Genomic DNA, 10,729 nt, shown 5'->3' on the forward strand with positions numbered 1-10,729 from the left:
AGATATGGCGCTTTAGTATAATAACTGTTTCACAAATGGAGCAATAAAATTTATTTTTTTCTCGTAAAACTGAATTTCATTCGCGCATAATTATTTCAACAAACCTATAATCGATCTCCAGTGTAAAACCTACAGAAAAATTATCAGCACCCAAGTTCCAGAACCTCATCTAATTTGTTTCATTTTATAGGAAGCAATTTCTCTATTTCAGAAGAACATAAGTGAATTTTCCGCGGTAATACAACTTTAAAAAGTTATTGATATTAGTTATTGTAGATCTTTCAAGATGTATTTGATACCCAAAAATTTAAAAAAAAATTCAGAATCATTATAGGACCTAGCGCAACAATGGGAAACAATTCTATTAGCTAGGTATACGGTTCGACTGGGTGGATATCAGTCAAGTGTTATATCGGTTTTTATGTAACGCTATATCTAAATGTGGACAGAGTGAATAATAGACCCCACAAATATCTAGAATGCGCCATTAATAAAGGGAAACAAGTTTTATTATAAAAAGCATTTATGATTGCATATCCATCTGCAAAGAATTCTAGTAGAAAAAATGTAAAGCACTTATGATACAAGTATTTGCTCTTATCCGTAACTGAAACAAAATTCTCACAGTTCTCTACCGCACTTAATAAATTACTACAATACAAAACATTGCAAATATGGTTTCAAATAAATTAATTACGATGTTAAAGGAAATATTTCAGATCACAAGAGCTGCTAATTGTTTAGAACGTTTTCCGATTTACCACCCTTTGACCTTCTTCATCGTATTCCTTCTTAGACACCCACAGTTTCTTAAATGTGTCCAACGACGCTAATATGGAACCGCCAATCCACGTAGAATACAACCTTTCTTGTGGAGCTGAAATCTTTTTCAGGCATAAAATTACAGATAGCTTAACACTAGATATGTTCTTACTTTTATTTGAATGTCCTTCGGTGACAATTTCTTTATTTCTGAAAGTAGCCTATCACCAAATCCCTACAATAACATCCTTAGCTTTAGTTGGTTGCAATGATACATACTTTAAATAAAGTCGACCCTCCTGATAGTACAATATTTTTCGATAAAATCTTACGTAAGTCCAAGTCTGACTTTTGAATTGCAAACATAAGTACTTCATGGAGACCTTCACATTCTTCACCGATGAGATCAGGTCGAAATAGCACTTCAGGTGCACGAAATCTCGCTCTGCCGATTTGTATCACGTTACCGTCAGGTAGAGTGTATGTTTTGTGTTCTGTGTCTACACTTTCTTCTTTGAGGGGATTGTTTGCTAAATAGCACTCTCTTTCCTTGATCGTGCGAACAGTTTCAAATTCAGCAGTTGTTCTAAAATTAATACCTTCTTTGCGCAGTAACAGCCTAAAGTATCTCGAAACGTCTCTACCAGCAACATCAACCCGCATAATACTATGAGGCATTGCAAATCCTTCATAAATAGGAACAGCGTGAGTGACACCATCCCCTGAGTCTAACACTACTCCAGTAGTACGACCAGTTGAATATCTACAATCAATGTTGAAGCCTTTAATGTAACAATTCAAGGACGTACAAACTAAGCACCGCTTGCATCGAAATAAATAAGGCGGGCACATTTAGAGATTCAAACAGAATTTCCGCCGACTTCTCTCTGTTCGGTCGGGGGTTTAACGGTGCCTCGGTTAGTAAAACCGGATGCTCCTCTGCGAACGTCGACAATTGTTCTTTACTGTAAATATAACTCCAAATTTTTTCCATATCATTCCAATCCGTAACAATCCCGTGCTCCATCGGATACTTAATCGCCAATAACCCTCTATGCTCTTCAGCTTTGGGGCCTATGAAAATATCACTTTCTAAAGCACCCGCCATGACACGTATATGCTTCGGTCGACCGATGCTGCAAGTGTTAAGTGTTGGAGGAAATCATATGCAATGTTTTACTTACTAATTCGGAAATCTGCACTTTGGTATTTGATCGCCAGCGAAACCAGCTTTGATAACTCCGGAACCCTAAATATTACAATTGCATTTGGGAGCTGAAGAAAGAGAAACGATTACTTACATTGTCTATAACTACCGGTTGATTTACAATTACATCATAGGGCTCCATTTTAAAAGTATTTCTTAATATTAATTTAAAAAATAATTGTGAATCACACCTTTTGCTCTATAAACTACTAAACGTCAAAATACAGTTCCACCAACTTCCTATAAATATAAAGTACTATTTTAGTCACCGTTACTATATACAGAGTGTATTAGTAGTAAAGGTCCATCAAAATTATAGGAGAGCTTTAAAGGTTTTGTTAATTTACTAATTGAAATTTAAATTTACAAAATTATCTGGCGGCAAAAGGCATGTTTGACAAATGAACATCTTAGGGTGATATTCATCCCGTTCTTCTTATTACGCAAGACGGAAATCACATTCACGCAAAAAACATGCGTGAGCGTGATTTTCGTAAGAAAACTACAGTAGCGGAAGTGTAACAGACTGAGACAAGGCTCTCTGTCACATTAGTATAAATTGCATGACTATGATATTGCTTCACAATTTAAAAGAGAAGAAATTGTTCGAGTGGTTTCTCTCCGCGGAACCCCATTATTGTGCTTTTCCCTATAAAACGCTCGCGGGAGGTCGTACGGAAGGATGGGCGCGCCAATCAAAATAAAGTCAGAATGTTTATCGCCCTCGTTGGATCATTTTAATTAAGTATAGCGTCATAAAATATGGCAGATCCAAATTTTCAAAAATATGCATACAATATGCAATTCTTCAATATGCATTTATATGCACTTTTAAATGCATACCCATTAGTCAAAGAAAATTGCTCCAATCCCTATGTATTATATGAGAAAAATATCAACTGGACCTTTTTAAATAGTTTAATTAAAAATTTTACATTCTACATTAACTCTTAAAATATAGGTAGATTTCAATGAAATTGACAAAAACACTATTTACCTAATCCCTTCTTTTCCGTTTATCTCTGTCATCACGACGCTCAGGCTCCTTCCTTTTGCTGGCACGTTTCGCTTGACTCAAAAATTGATCGAGACCAAAAGGATCCTCTTCCTTCTCAAACTGTACGGGACCCGATCGACCTGCTCCACTCCTATCTGTACCACTAAACTCCTTATCTGGCACAAATCTATTAGTCTTCACCAGCTTCTCGAGATCTTCTCCGTAAACGTCCTTATCGACATTCCGGCTTGGGCGATATAAGTGATTTGCCATTGAACCCCCTTCCCTCCATGGTTTATCGTACACATTATAAGCGTCATCATCCCCGTAGCCGTGCCCCAAACCTTGAGCTTGTCCAAATAGTCGTTGATCGAACTGCGTTTCATTAGAAGAGGGACCACGGGCCGGCATGCCTAAAGCAATTTGTTCTGATATGTCACGTTCTCGCTCCTTCTGCAATCTTGTTCGTTTATCTGGTGCTGCACGTGCTAAATTTCGTTCACGTGCCCGTTCTTTGTGTCTGTCAATTCGAAGTATTTCTCGTTCACGCTCTTCATCGTTGGAAATATTAGTGTCACCAATTGGTGCACCGCTCTTAATTCCTGCACGTTCGTCGCGAGCTTTTTGGGCCAACTGTCTTAAGTGCTCCTCCTTTTGTTCCTTTTCTTTCTGTGCTAATTTACGTTCAAGTTGGGCACGTGTCTCTACGGCCTCTCTGGCTTTACGATCTGCAATATATAATGCTTCGGCAAGTTTGGCAAAGTTTTCATTGATGTGCAGCTGCTGTAAGCCTCTTCCATCAGCAGCGAGTCTTTTGTCTAAAGGAACCGTGTAACCTTTGGCATTTTTCCAATTTGAAATGCACGGGGGAATTTTCCACTCCTTTTGTTCTTTGACAGTTACACGTCTTGTTGGACTATGCAAAACCGGAGCCGGAGGAGAGGGTGGTCCACGAGGAATCTTCTTGTTAATGCGAAAACGAGGCGGCTCCATTGGATCCACTTGTGCTTCTACCAAGCGAATAACACGCTGCTTCGCACCAGAGTTAAAGCCAGCTCCTTGCTGTGACGGGGTGTAACGTATATATTCGGCGGGACCTAACTTTTCTGCGCACCGAACTGGCATTGCGGCTGCAATTTTCGAATTCGTTAATTTCTGTAAAGCTTGCCTGGTTTTTTCTGTTACTTCGTCGATTTCCTCGGCAGAAGGTTTTTGAAGGCTGGGATCGCTTTCTGCGACAACTTCTGCCGGTAGAAGATCCGTGAGTTTAGAGTATATAACTTTGTCCTTCGAATGTCCCTGTCTGGCAATAACATCGTACTTCACTTTACCCTCTGCGTCAAGCTGGACCGCTAACGCATTCGAAATCGACTCTTTACCTTTTTGGCCCATTTCGAGAGGGTATTGTACGACGTGAATTTCCGGAAATGCTCCTCCATCTCCAAAATCCGACGCTTTTCGTGGAACCCAACCTCTTCTCTGGCCATAAGGAGGCGCAATTGTTTGTGCGATTACTAAAGCGCTCGACGGTTTACTTATGCTCTTAAGGCGAAGTTCGTCATCCCTATCAAATACGGGCTGGGACGGTGCAGGTAAAATAGCGGACAATTCCATTATAAACAAAATTTTCAATTTCCAAAATTTTGTTAAGAAACACAAGCAGACATGTTTTTGTAAGTGTACGTCACACGCTAAAGATGTGTTGCCAACTGCTATCAAAAATTTACTAGATCATTTTTAGCAGACATAAAAATTCTTGTTTTTTCCAATTCTCCAAAAATATAACAACCGCGCATCCCATACAGCCCGGTCCATTTAATGTAATCAACCAACGTGACTATGTTTTATTAGTTGCAGAGTATGTGCGATAACCATTTTATATGCAATACAATAAAAAAGGATATAGGACAGATCTAAAAATATAAAATACAGAGCTAAAGAAGAACCAGGCTAAATAAAACAAAAAATAGAATATAAGCAATGAAGAATGAGAGGTCGAGCAAACGATCGAAGAAGATAGCAGCACAAACTATAAAAAATATTAATAATATTTATATATTTTTATAATACACAAACAATAACTTAATATTACTGCAATGACTTTAAGTACTTACAAAACAATACAAAAATATAGATAATTAATGATTTTTTACAGTGTCTTTTCCATAAATAATATTTGAGCAAATCATAATACATAGAAAATAATACAAACAATTAAAAACTATTAAACCTGTACTGTTCTAATTCTGCTATTCTTTTTGTTGATAAAATACAAACTAACTGTTTAAAGTATAAATTCAGTCTTTCACTAAAAATAATTAGTGATAATATAAATTGTACATAATGGAGGTGAGCCTGGAGAGCAATTCAAATACATTATTAACAAATAGATACAACAGGGTAATATTTCTTCATGTCACCAACATCTACTACGAAGAATTACAAGTAGGTTTTAAAAGATTATTTAACCTTTCGATTTCAGCACCCAATGTATCCACACTTTCCTAAAACAGACGTGGATGGTTTATTATTTCTTACGCACACGTTGTTTCTCGAACATACAGCAAACTTACTTACCTTTAATGTAATATTTTTAAGCAAGGCATCTTCAAGTACGGCTTGTAATTTACGATTTATATCCAATGATAATTCCAATGTTAGATTGCTGTCTGCCATTCGAGAGCCATACATGGATGCCATTATTCCATTGAACTTGGCTATGTGCGCCTAAGAAACGATTACTGTTGCATATATCACTAACGTAAAACGCATAGAATAAGAAAATGACTTACCACAATTTGGAAGCCTTAAACAGTACGTAAGCATGCATAAAATAGAAAATATGGAATAGATTTAAACATTGTTTATCGGCTCAAAGTAATACACAATTTGAATTTTTCGAATAAAAATATGACATTAAAAGGAAAGGCAAAGAGCCATGCTGTACCAAATGCTTCAAAGCTTCAGAAGTTTGAACATAGATAAAGTGTCAACTAATATTTATAGGTTTTATTAATTTGTAATTTATCCAAAGCATCAGGACAATTCATAACTAAAACGGCCACGACCATTTCACTCAGATATTTTCAAAAAGTTAAAATATAACGTTAATCCTAGGACTAAAAATTGTCCATTTAAGATAATATTGCATTGAATAACATAAGGCGAAAATAAAGTACTGAAATGTCCCTTCTGAAAGATTAAAAACACCTCTTGTATGTTCAAAGTTCTTAAACCCTCATTGACTAAATACTTCTCTATGGTGAAATAGTAGTTTGCGCTTTAGTCATTCCATAATTGTCCAAGAGAGACATTTTTGAATTGACACCTTACCTTATTATTATCCATCTTATTAGAAGTCATCGCACCAGTTGATTCGCGCATCATATAGTTCTGCAGCAGTCGAGTTTTTCTCTGCAATTCGCTAACTAACGTGTTAATATGTTCCTCTAGAAAGTCTATCTTCTCGGATTTTCTGGCGCTGATTCGTTGCAATTTGACTATATGCTCCATTAACGTTTGCTTATCGATTGTACTTTCAGGTTGAATTACTTTAACTTGTTCACCGATCGAATCGGGGGGCAGATGAGATTCCATTGCATTTAAAGATGTACTGGAGCTATTGCTGCTGTTGCTTAAAGTTTCGTATTGTTCGATTTTTTTTCGACACTGCTGCAGCTCCTTGTTGACTTCCTGTAGATGACAAACAAATTAAAAAACTGGTGCAATATTATATTATTAGTAGGATACTAATCAATTTAACCAATCAACTTTTTTGTGTATATTACACAAGAAATCGACATTTGTATACCTACAAATTATGTGGAGTGACACAGGGATCAAATCTCGGTCCAATACTTTTTTGTATTTACATAAATGATTTGTTTTCTAACTTACTTCTTTATGTTGGCGATACAACTGCTTTAAAAAGTATTTTCAACAATAAAAGCAAAGATGTAATACAAAAAATTGAAGAATGGCTCATTCAGAATAGACTAAATTTAAACCAAAATAAACCTGAAGAATATAGTTTCACCTTAAAGCAGGCTGATAGTATAAACAATTGTGTTAAATATTTACGCCCTAACTTTTATTGATAAATCTTGTTATACTATTACTAGAATTACTTTCAGCGACAGCTCCAGTTTCCTCTTAATAACAGAATTCTCTCCTTTCTGGAATGCAATTTCTTGTGTCAGCGAGTCGTTCGCGGTGGTCTTCTCTGCCAACTTGGATTTCAATTCTGCAATCTCCTCCACATATTTATTTTGTTCTTCCACCAACTGTTTAGATAAAATTCCCACTTTCGTCTCTTGTTCTTTTGTCGCTCTACGTAGAAGTGTCTGCTCACAAGTCAATTGCTGAACCTGCAAGCAAACGAGTAGAACACAATGCAAGACAAAAGTGTAACTTATTACTTTTGTTTCCATGGCCGTAAATTCCGACTGCAATCTTACATTTTTGTCTGTGAGCTGTTGGGTGAATAGTAATAGTTCGGCTTCACGTTCGCGACATGATTCCATATCGCATTCGAGTTCGGAGTTACGATTTTTTAATAGCGCCACTTGTTCCCTACAGGCCAGCAATTGTTCTTGCTCACTGAAGAGGGGAGAAGATTCAATTTAGATCAAGTTATACCTTAAATTTACTAATACATGTTTAATTTTAAATCATTTTAACATATATAAGATAATGGTAGGTATACAGGGTGACCCAGGACAAATGCCGGCTATCTATATCTCAAAAGGAGCCCTCAGAATATTTTGGAGATTTGTAGGTAGACTAATGTCAATGAATCTAAGTTGTTGACCCATTTCGTTATACCAGAAGTTCATGCCAACTTGCTTAGTTTAAATGTAACACCCCATATATTATTTTATTTGTAAATTCTATGTAAAATTCTATACACATTTCATGTACAATCAGCTACAATGTAATATACCATAATTTAGCAGTTTATGACATATTTTAATTTTTGTATCAAAAATGACATTTGCAACTAAAATCATAATTCCCAAAGAGGGCTGTTATTATTTAATTAGGTGGTTCTCTTTTAGCAGAGTCCGCTTTAGTAGACTATTTGATATTTTGATCGTGGTCAAAAACTAACATACATTGAATTTAAAAAACTGTTTTTTAATTAACCCCCTATTTTTATAATTGTCAAAAAAATAAAGGTAACTTTCTATGAAATAGTCTACTCACAAAATTTTCAGTTTTTGAAATATTGACTATTTAATATTTTTTCTATTATAAAAATGCTATTCAGAATATCGAAAATGTTTCATGTGGGACTTACGGCCCCAAATATAATTTTTCTGAGAAAACAATAGATAGAAGACACAGTTTTACATAGGTTTTTGAGTATACTCTTTCTCTTTTTTTTCTTTTATAAAAATCATTCCAATATTCCTACTTCAAAATGGTGCACACCTACACAAGGGTCTGAAAGACAGAATCGACCACATTTGTAAATTCAAATAAAAAAATGAAATTCTTGCTAGAAATCAAAAATGGTCACAACATCATGAAATTTTGTGGATACACTGTTTATGCATTTTACATGAAAACTGTCTTTCTTCATACGACTTTGCCCTGAAATTATTTTACAAAAATCCAATTTAAATGGATCTGATTTTTTTATCTTTTCAAAAATCCAACAAAAACATGTACTTTACTTTTGAATTTGAAATTTAAGTTGCTCCAACTGCGTGGTTTTCGTCATCAGATCGGCTGCATCCTGCCGCTGTTGATCGGCACATCCGCGCAACTCGCTCAGCTTTTGTTCTGTTTCTAGCCTCTCGCGTTCTAACTGCTGCACTTTAAGAGACAGGGTGTTGTTTTCGTGCAAGGTTTCCTTCTGTTTCGACTGTAATCGCTCCAGTTCCGCTTGCAGGTTCTTCACTTGTTTCTCTCGATCGTCTTTATCGTGCCTTAAGAGAATTAAGTTCGCCTGCTGTTCCTTTAGCTGTAGATCGAGTACGTTGGCACGATTTTCTTGGGAATGTAGAAAATTTTTCATTGCGTCTTCCGTGTTTTGCTTTGTCTGTTCAATTTGACCGGCATGGTCCTGGAGGCTGGCAGTTAGGCTTTCTATTTTTTTGTCGTTTTCCTACATATACAAAAAAATTGTATAGTGTACAAAAGTCTAAAACTTGAATTACCTGTCTCAGTTCCATTTCAGATCGTAGATTATTTTGTAACCACTTCATTTTCGTTTCTAAAGCGCCTAAATCCCCTTTAAGCCTTTCGATTTCTTGCTGACTAGATTTTAACTCATAGCACTACAATTTTAAATTTAAAAAAAACTGCAACTAACTACACAAGCCTACCTTCGTATCCAATAGTTGGCAGATACGTGTCTTCTCTGAAAACGTACCAGATACTTTAGTTTGCAAAATTTCGTTTTCGCGATGTGCTTCTTTAAGTTTCTTTTCTGCATTGTCTCGGGCAGATTTTAATTCTAGGACACTTTTCTCGCTTATGGCATACTTGATCACCATCGTTTCCTTTTCTTTTACTGCAGCTACATGTTGCCTAGTTGTCTATTAGCAACAAACCGTAAAATAGGAGTGAATAATCAAGTTAGATACATACCAACTCTAATTTCATCTGCAACTCTTTACACGTTTCACTTAAGATTGAACACTTTTGATCTAATTCGTTAATATTATGGAAACAGCCCTCTAATTGTTTCTGGTAATCATCCAATTTAAGAACAGAAGTTTTTTTGGTTTCATCGGTTGTTTCTGAAACAAGTTTCTTATTACTCTGCAAGTTTTTATTTTCAATTTGGTACCGTCTCCATCGGAAATGCCAGATTCTGAAGCGAAAGCTTCACAGTCGCTTTCAGCATTTGATGTGGTCTTAGAGGAAAGAGTTTCCTCCCTCATTTCCTCCAGCATATGGCCATTGATTTCAGATATGTCACAAATATTTGTTGTTCCCTCACTCATTTTTGTTTATTTACAGTTCCACACTCATAAATTCCACATCAAAGATTATATTTACATAATTCATGACCATAAGCAGAATTAAACAGGTTGATTATTTACATTGCAGGAAAGAAATGTCAGTACCTAGCTGTCATCTGACGTATTGATTTGTACCAATTTGTACGATTCATTCGAACTACTTCCTGTTATATACAGGATGGTAACTTGAAAACGAACCCATAGGTTTAATGCAAACAAAAATTTGATTCACGAAGCGATTTCCCCTTTGGATTATGTGATTCCTAAAAGCGGTGAACTTTTTTTCTTCCGTGAGACTTGAAATTCGTTCACCAACGGCTCTTATTATGTGGAATGCCTCATTGTCCCAAACTTCGCTTGTTTCAAGAACTACAACTGTGGAAATGTACTTTCCTTTTAAAAATGAAATTAGTTGTTGGCATTATTCAATGTTGTTGGTCAAATCCATGCGCGGGTTGAAGACTATAAGAGCCTATGGATGTATATGCATAAGGTTGTGTGAATTGTGAAGTAAAATTTCTTTGTTAAATTATCGCAAATTTAAAAAAAAAACGCGTGAAAAAAATGAGAAATATAGCCCTTACATATTTGATATTGCATAGAAACAGACACCTGAAGAAGGTCTTAAAATCTCTTAAAGGCACTTAAAAGCCTCTCTCAAGGACTCAAAAACCTCTTTAGTATCTTAACACATTTCAAAGCTAGTTTCAAAGTAACTTGTCATCAATCCACTTAGTCAATATCACCCCGTTTTGAGTCGTTATAAGATGGATAGCTACCAACTAGTTT

At 35.8% G+C, this 10,729-nt stretch overlaps 3 protein-coding genes across 4 annotated transcripts; all 3 read right to left on the reverse strand.

Moving 5' to 3' along the window:
- Positions 1-487: 487 nt before the first annotated feature.
- LOC116166855 (actin-related protein 1) lies at positions 488-2,196 on the reverse strand. Its single transcript, XM_031482034.1, has 6 exons — positions 2,064-2,196; positions 1,947-2,011; positions 1,572-1,898; positions 1,042-1,525; positions 935-997; positions 488-884 (listed from the first exon to the last, which is right to left on the reverse strand). The coding sequence occupies exons 1-6, from the start codon at positions 2,109-2,111 to the stop codon at positions 741-743; spliced, it is 1,131 nt and encodes a 376-aa protein (XP_031337894.1). The 5' UTR covers positions 2,112-2,196; the 3' UTR covers positions 488-740.
- Positions 2,197-2,873: 677 nt separating this feature from the next.
- Positions 2,874-4,671, reverse strand: LOC116166858 (puff-specific protein Bx42). Its single transcript, XM_031482037.1, has one exon. The coding sequence runs from the start codon at positions 4,578-4,580 to the stop codon at positions 2,967-2,969; it is 1,614 nt and encodes a 537-aa protein (XP_031337897.1). The 5' UTR covers positions 4,581-4,671; the 3' UTR covers positions 2,874-2,966.
- Positions 4,672-5,379: 708 nt separating this feature from the next.
- Positions 5,380-10,078, reverse strand: LOC116166860 (coiled-coil domain-containing protein 186). 2 transcript variants are annotated; one of them, XM_031482040.1, is made up of 10 exons: positions 9,766-10,078; positions 9,564-9,715; positions 9,299-9,511; positions 9,131-9,250; positions 8,645-9,078; positions 7,385-7,565; positions 7,094-7,333; positions 6,300-6,659; positions 5,544-5,693; positions 5,380-5,470 (listed from the first exon to the last, which is right to left on the reverse strand). In XM_031482040.1, the coding sequence occupies exons 1-10, from the start codon at positions 9,920-9,922 to the stop codon at positions 5,396-5,398; spliced, it is 2,082 nt and encodes a 693-aa protein (XP_031337900.1). In that variant the 5' UTR covers positions 9,923-10,078; the 3' UTR covers positions 5,380-5,395. The 2 variants fall into 2 exon arrangements, with proteins under 2 accessions (XP_031337900.1, XP_031337901.1); XM_031482041.1 differs by lacking the exon at positions 5,380-5,470 and adding an exon at positions 5,759-5,772 and having other exon boundaries at positions 5,551-5,693.
- Between the last annotated feature and the right edge of the window lie 651 nt (positions 10,079-10,729).

This window comes from Photinus pyralis, unplaced genomic scaffold (assembly GCF_008802855.1).
Source record: "Photinus pyralis isolate 1611_PpyrPB1 unplaced genomic scaffold, Ppyr1.3 Ppyr1.4_LG3b, whole genome shotgun sequence".
Taxonomy (NCBI): domain Eukaryota; kingdom Metazoa; phylum Arthropoda; class Insecta; order Coleoptera; family Lampyridae; genus Photinus; species Photinus pyralis.

Excerpts from the sequence above, each read along its gene's own strand:
- LOC116166855 (XM_031482034.1), bottom strand. The coding sequence starts at position 2,111 with ATGGAGCCCTATGATGTAATTGTAAATCAACCGGTAGTTATAGACAAT. Across the intron at positions 1,899-1,946 it reads AAGTGCAGATTTCCGAATTA|CATCGGTCGACCGAAGCATA; the intron begins GTAAGTAAAACA and ends TAACACTTGCAG. Across the intron at positions 1,526-1,571 it reads ATGCAAGCGGTGCTTAGTTT|ATATTCAACTGGTCGTACTA; the intron begins GTACGTCCTTGA and ends CATTGATTGTAG.
- LOC116166858 (XM_031482037.1), bottom strand. The coding sequence starts at position 4,580 with ATGGAATTGTCCGCTATTTTACCTGCACCGTCCCAGCCCGTATTTGAT.
- LOC116166860 (XM_031482040.1), bottom strand. The coding sequence starts at position 9,922 with ATGAGTGAGGGAACAACAAATATTTGTGACATATCTGAAATCAATGGC. Across the intron at positions 9,251-9,298 it reads GCCAACTATTGGATACGAAG|TGCTATGAGTTAAAATCTAG; the intron begins GTAGGCTTGTGT and ends TTAAAATTGTAG. Across the intron at positions 5,471-5,543 it reads TTAAAAATATTACATTAAAG|GAAAGTGTGGATACATTGGG; the intron begins GTAAGTAAGTTT and ends CGTCTGTTTTAG.